The sequence below is a fragment of the Pan troglodytes genome, chromosome 3 (assembly GCF_028858775.2).
Source record: "Pan troglodytes isolate AG18354 chromosome 3, NHGRI_mPanTro3-v2.0_pri, whole genome shotgun sequence".
Lineage (NCBI taxonomy): Eukaryota > Metazoa > Chordata > Mammalia > Primates > Hominidae > Pan > Pan troglodytes.
The window spans coordinates 39,339,388-39,363,462 of NC_072401.2; the positions used below are offsets into that span (position 1 = coordinate 39,339,388).

General features: G+C 38.2%; 1 protein-coding gene across 10 annotated transcripts in view; it reads right to left on the reverse strand.

The window, feature by feature from the left end:
* TMEM156 (transmembrane protein 156) overlaps positions 1–18,252 on the reverse strand; it is a 64,869-nt gene extending 46,617 nt beyond the window's left edge. For 2 of the 10 annotated variants that reach the window (XM_063808719.1, XM_063808717.1), the window contains exons 1-2: positions 17,952–18,056; positions 17,536–17,753 (exon numbers count right to left, since the gene is read on the reverse strand). Coding sequence is in view for 4 of the 10 variants with exons in the window: in XM_517150.6 (XP_517150.2) it covers positions 17,536–17,623 (88 nt within the window). In the remaining 6 variants the exon portion in view is untranslated. Of the gene's footprint in view, positions 1–17,535; positions 17,754–17,951 lie in introns of those variants that run through there. The other 8 variants (XM_517150.6, XM_063808712.1, XM_063808711.1 and 5 more) reach the window with 8 other exon arrangements.
* Between the last annotated feature and the right edge of the window lie 5,823 nt (positions 18,253–24,075).

The following is a 24,075-nucleotide window of genomic DNA, read 5'->3' on the forward strand; positions in this document are numbered from 1 at the left end:
CATATGGTCTCTGTTGCAACTACACAATTCTCACCTTATAGGATGAAAACAGCCACAGAAAATGCATATAAAAATGAGTATGGCTGCATTCCAATAAAACTTTATTTATGGATACTAAACTTCAAGTTTAATATAATTTTTATGTCATAAAATATTCTTTATTTCCCAACCATTTTAAACAAAAGAGGCTGTAAAAGACCATAGTTTACTGACCCCTGAATAAGCTATAAGTGATATTATCACAAGTCAATCTGCCATGTATTACAACATCAAAAACAGCACTGTCAAAGTCCATATCATGTCATGAAGAATTTCATAAACTTAATGGAAGAAAGATGATTGACTAACAGATATATAGGCAGGAAGATAATTTTGAATGTAAAGGTTAGGAAGGGCAGGTAGAAGACATTGAGGGGTTTAATGAACCAATGAAATCATCTTCTCCAGTTTCTGTAGATAGAATCACAATAAATTCTGATGTTGCTTTTGTCACACCCCTATGCAAAAATCAGCAAGAGCCAGGTGTGGTAGTTCACACCTGTAATCCCAGCGCTTTGGGAGGCGGAGGTGGGCAGATCACTTGAGGTCAGGAGTTTGAGGCCAGCCTGGCCAACATGGTGAAACCCTGTCTCTAATAAAAATACAAAAATTAGCTGGGCATGGTGGTGTGTACCTGTAATCCAGCTACTTGGGAGGCTGAGGCAGGAGAATCTCTTGAACCCAGGAGGCTGAGGTTGCAGTGAGCAGAGATTGTACCATTGCACTACAGCCTGGGCAGCAAAGTGAGACTCCATCTCAAAAAAGAAAAAAAAAAAATCAGCAAGAATTTCCCAGTAAATAAAATTTTCATCTTTTTTTAAAAAAGAAATAAATAAATGTCTCCTCTTTTTTATGCTTTGAAAAAAATTACATAAAATTGCATTTATCTGTTTGGTCTGTTTCTTGAAAGTCTGGCAGGAATTGCCTGGAAAATCATCTGAAACTAGTGTGAAAATCATCTGAAACAGAGAAGATTAAAAACCATGGACTGAGTTTCTTTAATTGTTGTAAAACTCTTGGGCTTTCCATTGCTTCCTAAGTAAGTTTCCTAGATATGTGTCTTTGTGTTTCAAATTTATTGACATAAATTATTCACAATATCCTCTTATTACATCTTTAATTTTGCTATGTCTATAGTTATATCCCTTTTGAATTTCTAACATTAGTTATTGTACCTTCTGTCATTTTTTTTATTATTCAGTTTTGGCAGGCAGAATAAATGTCCCTATCTTAATTCCTGGAACCTGTAAATATATTACATAACATGGCAAAGTGGAATTAAGGCAGAAGATGGAATTCAGGTTGTTAATTAGCTGATCTTAAAATGAAGAAATTATCCTGGATTATCTGGGTGGATCCAGTGTAATCATGAATGTGGAATTGGGTAGCAGAAGAGTCAATGTCAGAGTGATACAATATGAGAAAGACTCAGCAGGCCATTGCTGGCTTTGAAGATGGAAGGAGGCCACAAGCCAAGCAATTCAGACAGCTTCCAGAAGCTGGAAACAGCCAGAAAATGGATTCTAGTTTAGAGCCTCCAAAAGGAACACAGTCTTACTGATACCTTGATTTTAGCCTGGGGATACCTCTGTTGAATGTCTAACCTACACTGTGAGACAATACATTTGTGTCATTTTAAGCCACTAAGTTTATGATCATTTGTTACAGCATCCCTAAGAAATTAACTGATATGGTTTGGCTGTGTCCCCATCCAAATCTCATCTTGAATTGTAGCTCTCATAACTCCCTCATGTTGTGGGAGGGACCCAGTGGGAGATAATTGAATCACGGGGGCTGTTTCTCCCATACTGTTGTCATGAACAGTCTGGTGAGATCTGATGGTTTTATAAGGGGAAACCCCCTTTTGCTTGGCACTCATTCCCTCTTTGCCTGCCACCAAGTACAAAGTCCTTCCACCTCCACCATGATTATGAGGCCTCCCAAGCCACATGGAACTGTGAGTCCATTAAACCTCTTTTTTCTTTATAAATGATGTATGTCTTTGTCAGCAGCATGAAAATGGACTAATACATTAACATATGAATCTTTCCAGAGGTTTATCCATACAAATAGTCCTTTAAAATAACCAACTTGGCCGGGTGTGGTGGCTCACGCCTGTAATCCAGCACTTTGGGAGGCCAAGGCAGGCAGATCACGAGGTCAGGAGATCAAGATCAGCCTAGCCAACATGGTGAAACCCCGTCTCTACTAAAATACAAAAAATTAGCCGGGCATGTTGGTGTGAGCCTGTAGTCCCAGCTACTCAGGAGGATGAGGCAGGAGAATTGCTTGAACCTGGGAGGCAGAGGTTGCAGTGAGCTGAGATCACATCACTGTACTCCAGGCTGGGCAACACAGCAAGACTCTGCCAAAAAGAAAGAAAGAAAGAACCAACTTGTGATTTTATTGATCCTTTCTGTATCTATTCTTTTAAGTTCATTGACTTTTGCTCCTGTGTTTATTATTTCCTGCCTTTACTTTCTGGGTTTATCTTATTGTTCTTTTTCTGATGTTTTAGGTATAAGCATTTAAAGTCATATGTTTTGGTAATATTGCATAAGTTTAAACAGATAGTATTTTTTAATCATTCAGTTACTAGTATTTTCTATTCTCCATTGTAATTTCTTCTCAACTATAGGTTATTTAGAAGTGAATTTTTTAAATTTCCAAATATATTACCTATTTTAAGCTTTCTTTTTGTTACTAGAATCTAATTTAATTTCATTTAGTCAGAGAAGTATATTAAAGATTGTTTGAAATGTATTGAGGCTTGTTTTTATAGTCTGGTATTGTATTAGTCTATTCTCACACTGCTAATAAAGACATACCCAAGACTGGGTAAATTATAAAGGAAAAAGGTGTAATGGACTTAAGTTCCACATGGCTGGGGAGGCCTCACAATCATGGCAGAAGATGAAGGAAGAGCAAAGAGATGTCTTACATGGTGGCAGGCAAGCGAGCTTGTGCAGGGGAACTCCCATTTATAAAACCATCAGATCTCATGAGACTTATTCACTATCACAAGACACAGTATGGGGGAAACCCATACTGATTCAATTACCTCCACCTGGTCCCACCCTTGACAAGTGGGAATTATTACAATTGAAGGTGAGATTTGGGTGGGGACACTGCCAAACCATATCAAGTATGTATTTTTTTTTTTTTTTTTTTGGAGACGGAGTCTCGCTCTGTCACCCAGGCTAGAGTGCAGTGGTGCCATCTCGGCTCACTTCAAGCTCTGCCTCCCAGGTTCACACCATTCTCCTGCCTCAGCCTCCCGAGTAGCTGGGACTACAGGCGTCCGCCACCACGCTTGGCTAATATTTTTTGTATTTTTTTTAGTACAGACGGGGTTTCATCGTGTTGGCCAGGATGGTCTTGATCTCCCGACCCCGTGATCCACCTGCCTCGGCCTCCTAAAGTGCTGGGATTACAGGTGCGAGCCACCGTGCCCAGCCCAAGTATGTATTTTTATTCCCTGAAAAGAATATGTGTTCCAGATGTTGAGTTCAATATTCTAAATACATCCATTAGGTAAAACTAGCTATTTGAATTGTTTGAATTGTCTATATTCCTATTCTTCACATGGTTGTATTTTATAACTGGGAAGTATGTTTAAAATCTCCCACTAAATAATGGATTTATAATTGTCTTTTTAGAGCTATCTTTGTTGGGGCATATAAATTTAGAACTGATGCATATTCTTGTGAATTGAACCTTCTATCCATATATCCTGACCTTCTTTATTGCTAGTAATGATGTTAATCTTAAAATCTTACATCAATACGATGGCATGTGCTTTCTTCAGTTACTATTTGTTCCGTATATTTTTCTCATCTTTTCATTTTTATCTTAATGCTTTAGATAGGTCTGTTTTAAATGACATATTTCTGGAAATTGCTTTTTTAATCTAGTCTGATAATTTTTTGTCTTTTTACCTGGATAGATTTGCCCACTTACATTTACTGGGATCATTGGTATATTTAGATTTAATTATATCATATTATTAATGCTTCCTATTTGTACCATGCTTTCTATTGTTTCTTGCCTTTCTGGCTGTTAAATTAATTCAGTGATATTTTTTTTCTCATTCCATTATTTTTCCCTTTAGTTATGTGAGGTTAGATACTATATTTCTATTATTTTAGTAGTTACCTTAGTAATTTTTAACATGCATTCTTAAAGCCTAAAGTCAATAAACAGTTAACCTCTCTCAAACAATACAAGGGTCTTAGAATACTTTAACTCGGATCATCTCCTTCCTGACTTAAATGCTACTTTTATATAGCATTTTAGTTCTATCTTGTTTTTTCACTGACATACAAATCAGTTGAGTTTTTAAATTTTATGCAACTAATATTTTCAGGATTTGTTTAGATTTACTCACATGTTTATAATTGTTGTTGAGGTTTTTTCCCTGCCATTTCTTCTTGCATCTCTGCCCTTCCTTCTGGGATTACATTCCTTCTCCTAAAGTTAATTATTTAGAAGTTCTTTCACTGAGGGTCTGATGATTGTAAACTCTCTGGGTTGTTTACCTGAAAATATACATCTCACCAATTCTAGGTCAACAAAAATTTTGCCTCAGCACTTTGCAGGCATTTTTCACTGCCTTCTGATTTTCATTGTCGTTTTCAAGAGATGAGCTATCAGACTATTGTTCTTTTAAACTTTTTAAAGACAATCTGCATTTATCCCTGGTTATTTTAAGATCTCTTGGCCGGGCACGGTGGCTCACACCTGTAATCCCAGCACTTTGGGAGGCCAAGGTGGGCGGATCACCTGAGGTCAAGAGTTCAAGACCAGCCGGGCCAACATGGTGAAACCCCATCTCTACTAAAAATACAAAAATTAGCTGGGTGTGGTTGTGGGCACCTGTAATCCCAGCTACTCAGAAGGCTGAGGCAGGAGAATCACTTGAATTTGGGAGGCAAATGTTGCAGTGAGCCAAGATCACGCCACTGCACTCCAGCCTGGGTGACAGAGCGAGACTCCATCTTAAAAAAAAAAAAAAAACCTCTTCAGTTTTCATGCTCTGCAGAATTTCTCATCACTTATTTTGCTTAGGATTTGTTGGGTTTCCTGAATTTGAGGATTTATGTCTTTCAATGATTCTGTAAATTTCTTGGCCATTGTCTCTTCAAATATTGCCTTTACCCTATTCTATTTCTTCTATCCTTTGCAGCTTTGATTAGAAATAGCTCCCTTTGCTTTCCATGTCTCTTAACTTCTGTGCTGTGTTCTAGGTAATTTCTTCAGATCTCTATTCCAGTTCACTAATTCATTATTTAGTTGCATCTAATCTATTCCTTTCATTCCTTGCATTTCTAATTTATTATATTTTTCACAATTAGAACTTCCAGTTGGTTCTTTTTCAAATCTGCCTGGTAACTTTTAATAGTCTTTGTTCCTTTCTCATATTGTTTTTTAGAATCACAAAATGTGGCAGAGTATTGGATCTCCCCACATATTTGTTTTATATTATTTTTAGGCTGGGGGAATAAACGACTCTGTTTGTCCTCCCTATTAACTTTGTGTGTATGAATTATTGCTATTTTTGCTATTTTCCCAATCATAGTACCTTACATTTTGTTTTAAACTTCATACATTTTCAGGTGCCTTTCCCCAAGTTTTATTAAGGTATACTTAACTGACAAAAATTATATATATATTTATGGTATACAATGTGATGTTTTGAGATATATATATTGTTAGGTGATTAAATCAAAGCTAATAACATATCCATCACTCACATACCATTTTCGTTTGTGTGTGGTAAGAACATTTACTCTCTTAGCAATTTTCAAGTATATAATCCATTATTATTAGCTATAGTCAATATGCCATACAATAGATCTCCAGAACTTATTCATCTGTCTAAATGAAATTTTGTATCCTTTGACCAACAACTCTCCATTCCCCTCACCCCACCCTGTCGTCCACGGTAAACATCATTCTATTCTATTCTCTGCCACTGTGAGTTCAACTCTTTACGATTCCATATATAGTGAGATCATGTGGCATTTTTCTTTCTTTGCCTGGTTTATTTCACTTAGCATAGTATCCCCCAGATTCATTCATATTGTTGCAAATGACAGAATTTTCTTCTTTGTTAAGGTGGAATAGTATTATCTCGTGTATATGTACCACGTTTTCTTTATCCATTCATTCACTGATGGACACTTACATTGATTCCGTATCTGGACTATTGTGAGTAATGCTGCAGTGGATATGGGAGTTCAGAGTGATTCCACATCTGGACTCTTGTGAGTAATGCTGCAGTGGATATGGGAGTTCAGAGATCCTTTGACACACTGATTTCCTTTCCTTCAAATATAACCAGAAGTGGGATTGCTGGGCGATATGGTAGTTCTACTTTTTTTTAAAGAGACACAATCTTACTACATTGCCCAGGCTGCTCTCAAACTCCTGGCTTCCAGTGATCCTCCCAACTCAGCCTCCCAAGTAACTGGGACTACAGGTGCATGTCATTGTGCCTTATTAGTAGTTCTTATTTTGAATTTTTTTTTTTTTTTTTAGTTGGAGTCTCACTCTGTTGCCAGGCTGGAGTGAAGTGGCATGATCTCGGCTCACTGCAACCTCCGCCTCCTGGGTTCGAGCGATTCTCCTGCTTCAGCCTCCCGAGTAGCTGGGACAACAGACACATGCCACCACGTCCAGCTAATTTTTGGATTTTTAGTAGAGACGGGGGCTTCACCGTGTTGACCAGGATGGTCTCAATCTCTTGACCTCATGATCTGCCCACCTCAGCCTCCCAAAGCACTGGGATTTCAGGTGTGAGCCACTGCACCCAGCCTAATTTTGAATTTTTTGAGAAGCCCTTATGCTGTCTGTCATAATGGCTGTACTAATTTACATTCCCACAACAGTATACAAGCATTCCCTTTTCTCCACATCTTCACCAGCACTTGTTATTTTTGCCTTTTTGATAATAGCCATCTTAGGTGTGAGATGATATTTCACTGTATTTTCACAAAATTTCAATTTGCATTTCCCTGATGATTAGTGATGTTGAGAACTTTTTCATATATGTATTGGCCATTTGTATGTCTTCTTTCAAGAAATGTCAGCCTGATGCAGTGGTTGATGCCAATAATCCTAGCACTTTGGGAAGCCAAGATTGGAGGATTGCTTGAGCCCAGGAGTTTGGGACCAGCCTGGGCAACATAGTGAGACCCCATCTCTACAAAAAAAATTTAAAAATTAGCCAGTGTGGTGACCCACACTTGTAGTCTTAGCTACTTGGGGGGCTGAGGTAGGTGGATCACTTGAGCCCTGGAGGTCAAGAATGCAGTGAGCCATACTACACTCCAGCCTGGGCAACATAGTGAGACCTTGTCTCAAAAAAAAAAAAATGAAAAGAAAAGAAAAGAAAAAAAAGAAAAAAGTAAAAAAGAAATATCTCTTCAGTGTCCTTTGCCCATTTTAAAATCAGGTTATTTTCTTGCTGTTGCATTGTCTGAATTCCTTATATATTTTGGATATTAAACACTTATATATATATGGTTTGCAAATATTTTCTCTCATTCCGTAGGTTTCTTTTCACTCAGTTATTTCCTTTGCTATGCAGAAGATTTTTAGTTTGATGCAATCTAATTTGTATATGTCTGCTTTTGTTGCCTGTTTTATGGGTCATAACCAAAAAAAAATTGCCCAGAACGTCATAGATATTTTTCCCTATGTTTCCTTCTAGTAGTTTTACAGTTTAGGTCTTCAAGTCTTTAATCCATTCTGAATTGGTTTTTGTACATGGTGTGAAATGAGTCTAATTACATTCTTCTGTGCTTACTCATACTTTTTGATGTAATAGTTTATGTACTGAAACAAACTAAATATTTTCTATTTTATATCTCATGATTCCAATATCTGAATTCTTTGAAGATCCAATTCTGCTGTTTGTTGTTTCTGTTGATTCTTGTCCATTGAGTCTTCATGTGTTTTATGATTTTTGATAATAGCTATTGTTCCTTGGAATTTTACTTTGGGAAATTATTTGAGGAATGGTGTAAAGATGTTTTCCTCCAAAGAGGATTGGTGTTTTCCTCTGGTGAGTGTCTAATGGCACCATTAACCCAAAGTGACTTCAACTACATTCCTGGATTGGACTTTTCACACCTCACAGGTAATGATCCTCAACATCCAAGTTATGGCCAGCTGTGTTTACAAACTCTCAAAGGACTCTTCTGTCTTTCTCCACCCATAGCCAAAGTGAAGACAGACAAATTTCCTCAAAACCAGACATAATTTGTGCTAGATTACTGTTTTATGGAGCATATCACTTTTTAGTATCTCAGTCATATCTCAGTCTTAGACTTTGCCTTCTGTCTCCTGACATATGACCCAGTGAAACTGAAATTCCAGGCCACCAGAGATTTGCAAATGCTCCTGAGGCACAAATTTGTTCACTCTTGCTTACCCATATGTATTTATAATTCCTACTCATTTTCTGCCTCCAAGAAGTCTTATTGTCTTACCAGTTCAACTCTACATTTCTAAAGTTTTAAATACATTTTATTTCACATTTTTAGATATTTTGTGCCAGGAGTATTTTTCAGGGTATGACTGCAAGAAAAGAAATCTCAACTATCCGTTGACCTCTACAAATAAGTGAAAACTTACATTAAAATCTTCATTATTTGACAGATAGTAGGCACACCAGAGGCTACTCTAGGTCAACTCACATTTTCCCAAGACCTCATTAACTAGTTGTCAGGGAACTTTGGAAGAAATGTAGATTATTTCTTTGACTATACATATTCTAAGTGTTATTGATTCAGTATATTAAATATAAACTAGAGAAAATGAGAATTTTTTGCTACTAGAAATATTGCTAGTACAACCACTTTAGAGAAACATTTGGCAGCTTCTTGTAAAATTAAACATACCCAGTGAAATGGACTAACCGTTTGTGTACACCTAAAATTCCAATATGATGGTATTTGAAGGTGGGGTCTGTGGGAGGTAATTAGGTCATGAGAGTGGAGAGCTAATGGATGGGATTAGTGCCCTTGTAAGAAGAGACCAGAGAGGTAACTAGTTCTCTTTCCATCCTGTAAGAATACAAAGAAAAGTCAGCATTCTGCAACCCAGAAGAAGACCTTCATCAGAATCAACCATGCTGGTATACTGATCTTGGACTTCCAACCTCCAGAACTGTGAAGGCTGTTGTTTACAAGCTACTCCGTCTACAGCACTTTGTTACAGCAGCCCAAGCTGACTAAGACACCCAGGTATTCCACAACTAGAGCATTACTGAATAGAAATGAAAACATATACTGACACAAACATTTGTACAATAATATTCATAGCAGCATATTTATAATAGCCCAAACTTGAAATAACCCAATAGATAAAGGGACAAATGTTGTGTATTTATATGATGGAGTACTTTGCAACAAAAAGATAGGAGCTACTGAATCACTCAGCATGGATGAATCTCAAAAACATGCTAAGTAAAGAACCCAGACTAGGCCAGGCACGGTGGCTCACGCCTGTAATCCCAGCACAGTGGGAGGCCAAGATGGGCGAATCACTTGAGGTCAGGAGTTCAAGACTAGCCTGGCCAACTTGGTGAAACCCATCTCTACTAAAAATACAAAAAATAAAAATAAAAAAATCCAGGCATGGTGGTGGGCACCTGTAGTCCCAGCTACGCAGGAGGCTGAGGCAGGAGAATCACTTGAACCCAGGATGCAGAGGTTGCAGTGAGTAGCTGGGAATATAGACGCATGCCACCACACTCAGCTAATTTTTGTATTTTTAGTAGAGACGTGGTTTCACCATGTTGGCAGGCTGGTCTCTAATTCCTGACATCCTGTGATCTGCCTACCTTGGCCTCCCAAAGTGCTGGGATTACAGGCATGAGCCACCATGCCCAGCCGAGCCAGAGGAATCTTTACTGGGGAGATGTAAATCTGTATCTGGTATGTGATAGTAGTTACACAGGTGCACACGAATGTCAAAATTCATGAAACTGAACACTTAAGATCTTTCCATAAACAAAATGTGGTATTATATACACCATGGAATACTATGCAGCCATAAAAAAGAAAGAGATCATGTCCTTTGCAGAAACATAGATGGAGCTGGAGGCCATTATCCTTAGCAAAATAACACAGGAACAGAAAACCAAGTATCACATGTTCTCAATTATAAGTGGGAGCTAAATGATGAGAACACATAGAGGGGAACAACAGACACTGGGGCCTACCAGAGGGCAGAGGGTGGAAGGAGAGAGAAGATCAGGAAAAATAACTAATGAGTACTAGGCTCAATACCTAGATGATGAAATCATCTGTACAACAAACCCCAGTGACATGCATTTACCTATATAACAAACCTGCACATGTAGGCCTGAGCTTAAAATAAATGTTTTTTAAAAAACATCTTTCCATTTTATCGTATGTAAATTATGCCTGTTAAAAACATAGTCGATTATTTCTAAAAATCTTTCACATTATTAGTTATTCTATAGCATAATTCAGCAATTTAAAAATATTAGCTGTCAGGATAGGAGAAACCTTATGGTTTAGCTGCCTAATTTACAGAGACATTCATTAACATATGATGTTTTCCTTTGGTCACAGGTCTGCCTTCTTTAACAGTTGGAATAGGCTGGGTGCGGTGGCTCATGTCTGTAATCCCAGCACTTTGGGAGGCTGAGGTGGGCAGATTGCCTAAGCTCGGGAGTTTGAAACTAGCCTGGATAACATGGCAAAACCCTGTCTCTACTAAAAATACAAAAAATTAGCCGGGCGTGGTGGGGGCGCCTGTAATCCCAGCTACTTGGCAGGCTGAGGCAGAAGAATCGCTTGAACGTGGGAGGCGGAGGCTGCAGTGAGCTGAGATCGCACCACTGCACTCCAGCCTGGGTGACAGAGCAAGACTGTCTCAAAAAAAAAAAAAAAAAAAAAGATTGGAATAAACTCAAAAAGATTATCCACTTCAATAGCAAAAACTAGATTATATTTCAATTTGGAGGCCAATCATTGAAGGCTCTCTGGTAATATTGAGCAGAAAAGAGGGAAAAACATATCATATTGTGTATGGGTGATATATCTGTAGTGTCAGCCAGATCAGGAGCAAGGGACTACGGATTTATTCATAGGATATTTGGGAAAGACCATTTGAAATGTTTGCTGGAGGCAGGGAGCAAAGTTTGGGATAACTTTCGACATACCATAGCAATATTTGAAAGGCAGGTTTGAGACATAGGAGACTGCTCATTTTACTTGTCAAAATAAGAGAAGCAAATGAATATTATGAAATTCCCTGTAGATAAAGAAAATGGCAGGAAAATGACTCAGGGTAAAAAGACACATACCTTTCAAGTAAAATATTCTGCAAAATAAATTTCACACGCTAGCACAACTTAAAATCTCTAGGTTTGTGATGAAATTTAATCTTTCAAAAATATGAGGATAACACTTGGCCTGCCTAAATCACAAGATGTTTGTGAATGTCAGATCAGAAATGCCTCCTTCAAGGTTTTCTTTTGATTTCCTTAACAGTATGATTCAGCAAGTTTGCTCCCTCAACAGATATTCATTGAGTGCCCTTAATATGACAGACACTCTCCTAATTGCTTGAAACACATCAGTGAACAAAGCAGACAAAACCTCGGTTTCATGGAGCTTACATTCTATTTGGAGAAATCAGATAATTTTAAAAAATGCATAATAAATAAATCATATAGGTGATAAAATATAAGTGATAGGAGAAAAGAAACAGAACAGTGTAAGGGGAAGATATATCACCATATGAATGTTTTAGAGAAAGTCTTTTTTTTCTATTAAAGCAAAAAAGATATGCTACTCAGGAGGCTGAGGTGGGAGGATCACTTGAACCCAGGAATTGGAGTCCAGCCTGGGCCATAAAGCAAGACCCTGTCTCTCTTAAAAATTTTTTTTAAAAAATTAAAAAGCAAAAGAGATATACTAAGGGAGCATTTATCCACCAAAACAATGAGACAAGCAGTTAGAAAGCACTCTAAGCAAGGATTGTTGGTAGGTATTGCAACCTAACAGATTAGAGAATAAAGCCAGTTCTGTCAAAGTGATGAAAAGCGTTATATTTAACACATTTTTTTGCCAACACCTAGTGCCTAAAATATATACATGAAAATATTGTGTCCATTAGTGGCCATTTTAAAATTGTAATGATTCAGAAAATTCAATAAGAAACAAAATCTGGCTGGGTGTGGTGGCTCACACCTGTAAGCCCAACACTCTGGGAGGCTGAGGCGGGTGGATCACTTGAGATCAGGAGTTCAAGACCAGCCTGGCCAACATAGCAAAGCCCCATCCCTACTAAAAATACAAAAATTAGCTGGACATGGTGGTGCGTGCCTGTAGTCCCAGCTACTCGGGAGGCTGAGGCAGGAAAATGGCTTGAACCCTGGGGTTGGAGGTTGCAGTGAGCCGAGATCACGCCACTGCACTCCAGCCTGGGTGACAAAGTAAGCTGTTGTCTCAAAAATAAATAAATAAATAAAAATTTTTAAAAAGAAGCAAAATCTTACCACAAAGTACATTTATCCATCTAGTTTTATTCCTTCTTTCTAAAGATTTTCAGAACATTCTCTCTTGAGAATGATGCTGCGCCATGAATGAATAGAAATATTTGATACATTACAGTGAATTATTATTTTGTAAAATATATGTCAAAGTACTTGGCATATTACTGGCACATGTAAATGTATTTGTTAAAATAAAAAAATTGTTTAAATAGTCATAAGGCCTTATTGGGGATTACTGATTAAATATTTATGAATAAGAAAAAGAGCATTCATTTTTAAGAACTAGAATAACACTTTCAGGAAATTAATTGCAATTACCCTTGATGTGGTGGTCATTATAATATAGACTTAAACACTGTGAACATATGCTCATATTATGTCAGTTTATCCTATAGTTCCTTTATCCTTTGTTTTCTTCAATTTCACTGTTCATTATACCACCATTTCCATCACAAAGCGTGAAATAGAAGGGGAAATGAAAGCTGGTAAACAGAGTTTATGTCAGTTTGGCTCTTAAAAGAAAGTGAGGAAGTCAAAACAGATAAAATTAGGTCTGAGGTGTTTTCATCTATACTATTCCTATTTTTTTTTTTTTTTTTGAGACGGAGTCTTGCTCTGTCACTCAGGCTGAAGTGCAGTGGGGTGATCTCAGCTCACTGCAACCTCTGCCTCCCAAGCTCAAGCGATTCTCCTGCCTCAGCCTCCAGAGTAGCTGGGATTACAGGCACACGCCACCACCATGCCCAGCTAATTTTCCTTTTTCTTTCTGTCTTTTTTTTTTTTTTTTTTTTTTTTTTGAGAAGAAGTCTCGCTTTGTCCACAAGGCTGGAGTGCAGTGGCGTAATCTCGGCTCACTGCAACCTCCACCTCCCGGATTCAAGTGATTCTCCTGTCTCAGCCTCCAGAGTAGCTGGGATGACAGGTGTGCACTGCCATGCCTGGCTAATTTTTAGTTTTTTAGTAGAGACAGGGTTTCACCATTTTGGCCAGGCCAGTCTTAAACTCCTGACCTCAAGTGATCCACCCAGCTTGGCCTCCCAAAGTACTGGGATTACACCGCGCCTGGCCCCAGCTAGTTTTTTGTATTTTTAATAGAGAGGGGGTTTCACCATGTTGGTCAGGCTGGTCTCGAACTCCTGACCTCAGGTGATCCACCCGCCTCGGCCTCCCAAAGTTCTGGGATTACAGGCGTGAGCCACCGCACCCAGCCTCATCTGTGCTATTCCTATCCTGTATTGCCACAGATCACTGGGAGTACACTTGTGTGACTCACTGCAATTGCCACTTTCAGGAACTATTGATATACTGATATGAGAATATTTTATTTAATAATCGTCATCATTTCTTCTCTTGAAAAGTGCTTTTGCAAACAGGTAAGAAGGAAAACTAGGTGATCATTTGAACTCTGACAATTATTTATTTCTCTTTGCAAATGGAAATACAAGGAACGTCCTCCCAAAGACTGACGTGGAAGCAATATTTATGTTTCCATTGCATCTTGTTTACATCCCTGTTTTAGTTAATTCCTGTATTTTATTTAGTTGTTTGCCAGTCAGTTGTCCTCCCGACTAAAAACTCCTTGATGGAAGAGTTGCCTTTCCTTTTTGTAGCCCCAGGTTTCTAGCACAGGTGAAAGAATAAATAAATAAAAGATCACTGGGATTTACATGAGGGTTAACCAAGTTCTCTCTTAAACACTGTAAGTCCAACAAAAACAGGTTGGAAAGTTTCTTATTTGGGAGTAAGCTAGCTCCCTTAATTGCAAGAAGCTCTGAATCAAAATATATCCACCACTCCCTTTTGTATCTCCATTATCTACATGTAATATAAATGCATCAAACCATTATATTAACTACTATATCTTAGCTGCCTTTCAAATAAATGGAAAGGTTAAAAAACACTGCTGTAAAATAGGTTATCTTGCTAATAGTGCATACCCAATGCAAACCCATTAAAAGTCTCACACAGTGTTGAAGTAGCTCCCTTTTTTGGTAAAGTTAGACTAAATAGCTTATACTGTGTAACTGTGATAATGGAATATTCCTACTAATAATTACTCAGAGACTCAGATACATTCTTGATGAAAAATGATCAAACAAGTTGCTTTATTTTTAACTTAGGACTTCAGAGGGCTTATTATTTTGAAATCAAATCTATTAAACATCATGAGTATATTATTCCTCATTAAGATTCCTTTTGAATTCATTTCACATGTTAAAGACAGGGTATCAGTGAATAATTTATAAGTAAAAATTATTTTATAATATTTATCTTAGAAATTAAAGTGAATAGAACGTGAGAAAAAATGAAAAAAAAGGACAAGAAACGAATGGAGTAAGACTAGGCAGGGGAATTTCACAAGGTTAATTGCAGCACTTCTAGAGCACTCTTAGCTTACCATCAAATAATTTTACTAGCTATTTTATTTAGCATTAGTTGTCAATTTAACTCATTTCATAGGTCAACTATTATTGTGATTAAGAACTAATTTTTAAAAACCAAGACAATTATGTCCAAGTTTTCTTCATTTAATCATTATGGGACTATATTAAATGAGGCTATAAAAAGATGTTACTGGTGATCCATAAACCATTAGAAACAAATAATGGTTTTTATTATTATTATTTTATTATTATTACACAATTGCATGTGTATAACATTTTGCCTAGTAATCAACTTTTTGTTTATGGCAGCTCTGTGCAAAATTCCTTCTACCACTAAATAATGTAAAAGAAGACAGTGGTTTTTGAACATTTTTGTTTGTTGGCCCCAAGTAGGGTTCCTTTGAAGCAAAATTCCCCAATAAATCCACCTGAGTGTGGTGGTATGTGCCTGTAGTCCCAGCTGCTTGGGGACTGAGGCAGGAGGATGGCTTGAGCCCAGGAGTCAGCCTAGGCAACACAGCAAGACCCTGTCTCTTAAAAAAAAAAAAATCCATCAACCCAGAAAGAGTTTGGAGTATTATCTATGCTGTTCTTGGACCAGGAGAAGAGAAACAGCCATTTTAAGTTTGGGAAGGCAGTAAAGGTAGTATTGGGAGCTGATATAACCAGTTTTGAAAGCAAGAGAACAAACATCATTATAAATGATGGTTGATTATTGACAAGATGAAGAAGAACTGACACATTACTATTAGGCCAAGGAAGTTTGGCTAAGATGGATTTTATGAGAGCTCTTTCTTCTACCTACCAATAGAAGGGGCTCCCATCTGTCCCCCACTAAGAATTTCTCTGTGCTTCATCTATCTTCTTTCTGCTCACCACTGCCCCAGAAGGCCATGCTTCTCACTTTGAGAAACAAAAACTAAAAGAACTACATGTCTGCCCCAAAATGAAAACCTTTAACATGCTCCTGTAGTCACCAGTTCTCATAAAATACTAACCAATAGTTAATTAAGTCATTTTTGGGATGATTACCTGGTTTTTATTAGATCCAACCTGATTTTTAAGAGGTGCTAGGTGTAGATCGATAGCTAGCTAGCTAGCTAGATAGATATATAGATAGAACCTACTCCGGATAACTATTAAATGAGCTTACTCTCAGCCCACAATATCTTAAAAATAGATTATCTTTATTCTAATTATTCTTTTATAACACATTTTCACCCAGTGGAATCAAGCACTGAAAATATGTGCTATGATTGCTTCATCTAAGTAACATAATGCCAGAAAACCAAATTGTAGTCATAGTGTTTATTTAGCAAAAATATTTTTAACTCGCTACTTAGCATCATGTAAATGCAACATCAAATAATCACTGAAATATGTCATCAATATAATTAGCAAAAATATTTTTATCTGGCTATTTAGCATTACATATATGCAACAATAAATATTCATTGCAGCAAATAATCAAATATGAGTTTTTCTCTGATTTTAATCAAATTCATATAAAGACTATTTAATGATAGAATACAGCCTTTTCTTTTCACCTTTTCTTCTTATTAAATGCTAGGGAGCACAATTACCATCTGAACCTCACATTAATAAATTTTCAAGTCCTTTGCTAACATCAAAATAGTTTAAATTTATACCTATTTATTTTCCTAATCTAGGTTTCAGCAATTATATCACAATTTTCTGAAACGTTCACAAAGTTAATTTTGTTCCATTTTTCTCCAGTTACAAATACATACACACACATCTGTTTAAATTTCCACTCACCTTATTTTGATTGTATTTTCAAAATATATAAATGCTTTTTCTTGTCAAAAGGTGACGGTAAGTTATCTGTGTGAAATAGTTGTAGTAAAGGGAATTCTAGCATTTTTAACACAATAAATATCACTTTCTTCATTAAAGAATTCCAAAATGTAAAAAGCATACTTAAAGCTGCTTTGGGCCAGGCACAGTGGCACAAGCCTGTAATCTCAGCATTTTGGGAGGCCGAGGTGGGTGGATCACAAGGTCAGGAGTTCAAGACCAGTTTGGCCAACATGGTGAAACCGTGTGTCTACTAAAAATACAAAAATTGGCCAGGCATGGTGGTGGGCACCTGTAATCCCAGCTACTCGGAGGCTGAGGCAGGAGAATTGCTTGAATCCGGCAGGCAGAGGTTGCAGTGAGCCAAGATTAGGCCATTGCACTCTAGCCTGAGCGACAGAGACTCCATCTCAAAAAAAAAAAAAAAAAACTAAAAAAAAACTGCTTTGAAGAAAGTGTTTCAAAGAGCAAAATCAGGATGCAATTATTGTAATCTCAATGTCTGAAATCTAGACTACAGATTTTAAATATTTTCATTTTTAGGTATGCTATGATAATTAAGTACTATGAATTAGGTTACTGTACTATATGACAGTCAACTAAAATTGCAATCTTGTTTTATTTTATTAGTTTTTCAGATCTAGAACTTCAGCCTATGCAGCATGTGTCCAAAAAGAGGATCTTTTCTGTAACCACTAGCTGACACTAATTTTTTTAAATTAAGAAAGGAAAGCTAGATTACAATTATATACTCACCTTTCGGTGTCTTGAAATATTCCGGCAAAATTAAAATGAATGTGATCACTATTGCCACAAATAATTTAAGGAGGGCTGTTTTTGTCATGTCTCTTCACATGACACAAATGTGTTCCCTTGCAGTACATTCATGGTATGTTGCTTCCTGCTTTAAGTTTATCTCTGCAGCACTTTAGGTTAATGCAGTTCACCTCATACTCACTTCCTTTTGAGTAAGACTTAAAAAAAAAAAAAGGTCTTGAACTGAGACTTCACTTTTGAGTCACTTTCCATTAAAAAAAAAAACTACCCCCCAAATAAGCACTTTCAGACCATTTATTTGTCTTTCTAAGCAAGAAAGGTAAATAAATGATCTTGAGAAGCAAGGGGATCTTCTCCCCACCCAATTTATAAGTATAAACCCACAGTATACTCACAAAAATAAAACGGTGGGCTGGGCGAAGTGGCTCACATCTGTAATCCCAGCACTTTGGGAGGCCAAGGCAGAAGGATCACTTGAGTTCAGGAGTTTGAGTCCAGACTGGTCAATAGAGCAAGACTTCTTCTCTACAAAAATAATTTTAATATAGCTAGGTGTGGTGGTGCACTCCTGTAGTCCCAGCTACTCAGGAAGCTGAGGATCACTTGAACCCAGAAATTTGAGACTGCAGTGAGCCATGACAGGCCACTGCACTCCAGCCTGGGTGACAGAGTGAGATCCCTTCTCAAGAGAGAAAGAAATAAAAGGGTGAATGTCAGTCATGTCTAGGTTGCATGGACATGACTCATTCATTTACTTATTAAATGATTGTCGATCCTGTTTGGTGCCAGGTGCTGTGCTGAATTCTGGTGTTCAGAAAATAGTACATCGAGAAGATAGAAACATTTTAACCATTGCCAATTTAAAAGGAAAAAAAAGTATTGTTTAATTTGCATTTGTTTGGTTGATAGTAATTCTAAACATTTTTAATATTTGCTGGCAATTTGAATTTCTTTTGTTAATTGCATGTTCATGTCTTTTATTGCAGCATTTATATCCTTCCTGTTGATCTATAAGACTTTTTTCTCTATTGGGAATATGAAATCTTTGGATATGTTTTGCAAACATTTTTCCCAGGTTGTCATTTGCCTTTTCATTTTGTATATGGTGGGAGTTTTTCCACCCAACTATTTTGTAACAGATTATAAAACACGTACCTAAAAGTTTCATGCAGAGAAACACAGTTCTTCATTGTATTTCTAATATTACACGAAATAATGTATAGTTTATCAATTTAATCATTTATTCTTTTGTTTTTGTTTTTTGTTTTTTGAAACGGAGTCTCAATCTGTCTCCAGGCTGGAGTGCAGTGGTGCAATCTTGGCTCACTGCAACCTCTGCCTCCCAGATCCAAGTGATCCTCCTGCCTCAGCCTCCTGAGTAGCTGAGACTACAGGCATGCACCACCACGCCCAGCTAATGTTTTGTATTTTTAGTAGAGACAGGGTTTCACCATGTTAGCCAGGATGGTCTCGATCTATTGACCTCGTGATCTGCCCACCTCAGCCTCCCAAAGTGCTGCAGTTACAGGCGTGAGCCACCAAGCCCGGTCTCATTTATTCTTAAATACAAAGTTTACTTGCAGCCTGATTTTGGCTTCCTGAAATGCACCAAAACTCGGTCATCTCCCTTGAAGTGGCAACATCTGACTCTCTAACATCCTGTTAGGGTTGATGATAATACTAATGGCCCACATCTCCATAGTTTTGTTTTACAATTTCCAAAGCACTTTTACAAATATTAGATTATTTTTTAAAAACACAAATATTAGATTATAAAGGGGATTCTAGGAACTGCTAGAAATGGCTACAAATCTGCAATTACTTACCCACTGCAAGCTTCTCCTTCCTATTTCAATGAAGGAATAAGAGATTAACAAATCTCAAACACAAGAGGTTGTTGCTACTACGCTAGTGTTTAACTTTCCTAAGTCTTATATTTCATATCTGAGATCCAGGTTTTCAAAAATACTTTAATGTGTTTATATTTCTAATCAACACCAAACGTCTTAATTAAATAATTATGCATTCTGTGTTAGATACAAATGTTTAAAATTGAGAGGATCTTTTATATCAAGGAGGTGCTCTACCCTAGGAAAGCAAAAGCAATATACTTTTTAGAAAATTATAAATAGCAGCCTTAAAAAGGATAGTTTAAATTTAACTTCTACATATTTATTAATATACGAAATATACGCTTTTATATACTTTATATGAGTAATTTTTTTCCTGGTTGAAACTGTCCTCTATCCCTTCACTATATTCTGTGGAAAGGTCTTTATTGGATCAACAGCAGCAGCAACAATCGATGGCATTTACTGAACATTTACTATGTGCTACTGCAGTGTTGAATGTTTTGTATGAATTATTTTATCCAATTCCCCAGCAACTCTCTCAGGGAGTTGCTGTTATTCCAATTGGATAGACAAAGAATATGGAGTATAGCAAATTCAAGTAAGGGCTCAAAAGTCACATAGTTAATAAAGGGTGAAGCTAGGTGTCAAACCTAGCTCTCGACCCAACACTCCATTATACCTCCACTGTCAGACTGTGTGGGAACATTTGTCAAGAAGGGCCACTTATAAAATAATAATCATAGCAAACACCAATACAGTTTTTACTATGTGCCTGATGCTGCACTAACCCAGGGTTTCTCACTGGTGGCACTATTGATATTTTGGGACAGGTCATTCTGTGTTGTGCGGGATATCCTGTACATTGTAGGATGTTCAACAGCTGGTTCCAGTAGCAGCCCTCTCCACCCCAGTTTTTATTTTTTTAATTAAAAAAAACAAAATTAAGAGACAGGGTCTCTATCCCTTATGCTGGAGTGCACTGGCATGATCACGGCTCGCTGTAGCCTCGAACTCCCAGGCCCAAGCAATCCTCCCACCTCAGCCTCCTGAATAGTTGGGACGATAAGCATGTGCCACCGGGCTTGGCTAATTTTAAATTTTTGTAGAGATGGGGCCTCACTATATTACCCAGGCTGGTCTCAAAACCCTGGCCTCAAGCAATCATCCCACCTCAACCTCCCAAAGCGCTGAGATTATAGGCATGAACACCACACCTGGCCTCCCCACCCCAGTTTTGACAAACAAAAGAAAAAAAATGTTTCCAGATATTGTCAGATGTCCCTGGGGTGACAAAATAGCTCCCAGCTGAGAACCACTGCATGAAACGCTTCACTTATATTAGATCATTTAAAAAAATTTTTTTTATTTCCATAGATTTTTGGGGAACAGGTTATATGAGTAAGTTCTTTAGTGGTGATTTGTGAAATTTTGGTGCACCCATCATCTGAGCAGTAAACACTGAACCTAATTTGTAACATTTAATTGTTGTAACCACCTTATGAAATAGTTACTATCATTATATCCATGTTAGTCACTTCAGGCCAGTTCTATTCTAGGTAACCTAATCAGCCAGAAAGTAAACTTAAAAGACAATCCATAACCTGGATCAGCCTAATTACTTATTTTTCTTTTTTATTTTTGAGACTTTTGCCCAGGCTGGAGTGCAGTGGCACAAGCAAGGCTCACTGCAGCCTCAACCTCCTGGGCTCAAGCAATCCTCCCAACTCGGCTTCCTGAGTAGCTGAGACTACAGGCACACATCACCAGGCCCAGCTAATTTTTGTATTTTTTATTTTGTATTTATTTAGTATTTGTATTTGTATTTTAGAGAAGGGGTTTCGCCATGTTGGCCAGGCTGGTCTCAAGCTCCTAGGCGCAAGTGATCCACTCAGCCTCCCAAAATGCTGGGATTACAGGCGTGAGCCACCGTGCTTGGCCCCTAATTACCCCTAATTGTGTTACTGGCAGATAATCATCTACTTTGGCAACACAGCAATTCTTAGATTAACACATTTTTGTGGGGAAAAATAATCTCTTTTTAACAAGGTCTACCTGAGTATGGAGAGGGTCCCCGGAAATTCCAGTATCCTCATTCATTTTGTGGTCCATTCAAAAAATATTTACCCAAAACTAACAAGACACTAGGCAGCGTCCTGAACGCTGGAGATCTAGCAGCAAGCAGGCAAGGTTCTCGCGCTCACATTCTAGTGAGAGCATACATTCCAATGAGAGAGAGTAATTAAGTAAATAATAATTTATTTTCAGTTATTGTGGGTGTCCTGAAAAAAAAATCGGGCAAAGTATGAGGGTGAGATGTGCCAGCAGAAAGTTGGGCAGGGCACATGTTGGTTTAAATAAGGATGTTAATGAAGGCCTTGTCATTAATACAACACTTGGGAAAAGGCAAAACCACAGAGACAGAAAATAGATCAGTGGTTGCCAGAGGCTGGAGGCAGAGGGAGGGGTTAATGACAAAGGGACATAAGGGAATTTTTAGGGTGATGGAAATGTTCTATATCTTGATCATGGTGGTGATTATACAACTGTGTGTTAGTCAAAATTCTAGAACTGTACCCTAAAAAAGATGTACATCATTTACTGTATATAAATTATAATTTAATAAACATAATTCTGTCTCTCTCCACTCACACAGCCTGTTTGCTATTTTAGAAACAGATAATTAAGAAAGGGGCTGTGGTGTCTCTGAGGCTGGCAACTCTCCCCTGGGCTGGAGCTTGAACTTAATAGAGCAGAAATCTAGACAGAACCTCTGAGCAGGCCAACAGGAGACAGCAGCGGTACCTTCAGTGGCTGTGGCAAGGTTGCTGCAAAGAACTCCATGACATGAGTGCACACAGGAGGTCACCCCTTCAACAGCCAGGTTGAGTCAGCCCCTCAGAGAACCGGAAAAGGTGCTCAGCACTGCTCAGACCCCAGGCTGTGGGTCACTGAGCTGCCTTATCTTTGTTCACTCAGTGCATTTCTTTTTTATCATTATTATTTTGTTTTTTTGAGATGGAGTTTCGCTCTTGTTGCAGTGAGCGTGATCTCAGCTCCCTGCAACCTCCGCCTTCCAGGTTCAGGTGATTCTCCTGCCTCAGCCTCCGGAGTAGCTGGGATTACAGGCGTGCGCCACCATGCCTGGCTAATTTTTGTATTTTTAGTAGAGACGGGGTTTCATCATGTGGGCCAGCCTGATCTTAAACTCCTGACCTCAGGTGATCCACCTGCCTCGGCCTCCCAAAGTGCTGGGATTACAGGCATGAGCCACTGCGCCTGGCCCACTCAGTGCATTTCTCCTCTAAGCGGGGAAATATGGTTTGACCTGCTACCACCGGGTTTAGAATCCTCAGTGGGCAGAGTTTGCCCCAGGCCCTCACACTCAGGCCTCCTGAGACGTGGCTGGTCTTCTCATGCACAGCCCACACAGGGCTGCTTGGCCCATTGTGTCCTGACCCCAATCACCTGTGGCTGGAAAGGCAGTTTGTTTTCACTAACAAAACCCCCTGCACTGAGATTGCAGCTTAGACAGGAAAGAACCTGTTGGAGCCTCTTTCCTCAAAAGCACTTTGAGTCAGGCTTGTCTGCCCAGCTGTATACTCACAGAGTTGGGGGGACAAGGAGGGAAAACCATCCTGGAATGGATTCTGGAACCACTGTGGTATATTTCAGCCTCTGGAAACAAAGTCTGGCAACCGAACCACAGAATTCATTATATTGTTAATTACATGCATAAACAGGCAGGAAAGCATAACCAAAACATTCTTCATGATGGTAAATATAACAACCATTGAATATGTACGAGATAAAGTAAAATAAATTGCTCAGAGTCTGAAAGTATCAGGCCTAATAGATCCAGTCTCAGATAAAAAGAACTGGCTGCAACAAGAGAGCCCGTCCGACTCTAAGTAATACCATTTCTTGGTTTTCTTGGGGATAGAGCAGAGGAGAATGAAATGCTTGGTTTTGTTTTTGTTTGTTTGTTTTTTTCTTCCTTCTTTGTATTGCTTAGCCCGTTGACTCTGAATGTCTTCAAATGTGTACAGAGAGTGCCACCCTCTATTCACTCACTGTTTGTGTATTTCAGGTCAGCTGCTTGTTACTTAGCTAGAATCTTTCCCCAAGAATTCTGTGCTAAGTATAGTCACTGAATATAGAATGCAGGTGTGAATACAGGGATATGTGCTTTTACAAAGATGAACAAGATGGAGCTAGAAGAAGCTTAATAGTTGATAAGAACTTTGCAGTTTACATATCTGATTCATCTTTATTCATTCTCTCCCTCATAACAAGTAGCAGTGTTTTCTATGCTGTAGCCCTCTTTATAATATTTGGTAAATATTTTGTGATTTCTGTATACAAACTGTCAGCACAGTAACAAACCTAAATGCTTAAACTTGTATAGCGGTTATTAACTTATTCTCTCACAACATGAAAACAGAAGTCGGATTGAGTAGTTCCATTCTGTTACTGAATCAGGAAGTAATATATCAAATACAAAGATTCATCCTGGAACTTTTTTTTTTTTTTTTTAGACGGAGTCTCCCTGTGTCGCCCAGGCTGGAGTGCAGTGGCACGATCTCGGCTCACTGCAAGCTCCTCCTCCTGGGTTCACACCATTCTCCTCCCTCCACACCATTCTCCTGCCTCAGCCTCCCGAGCAGCT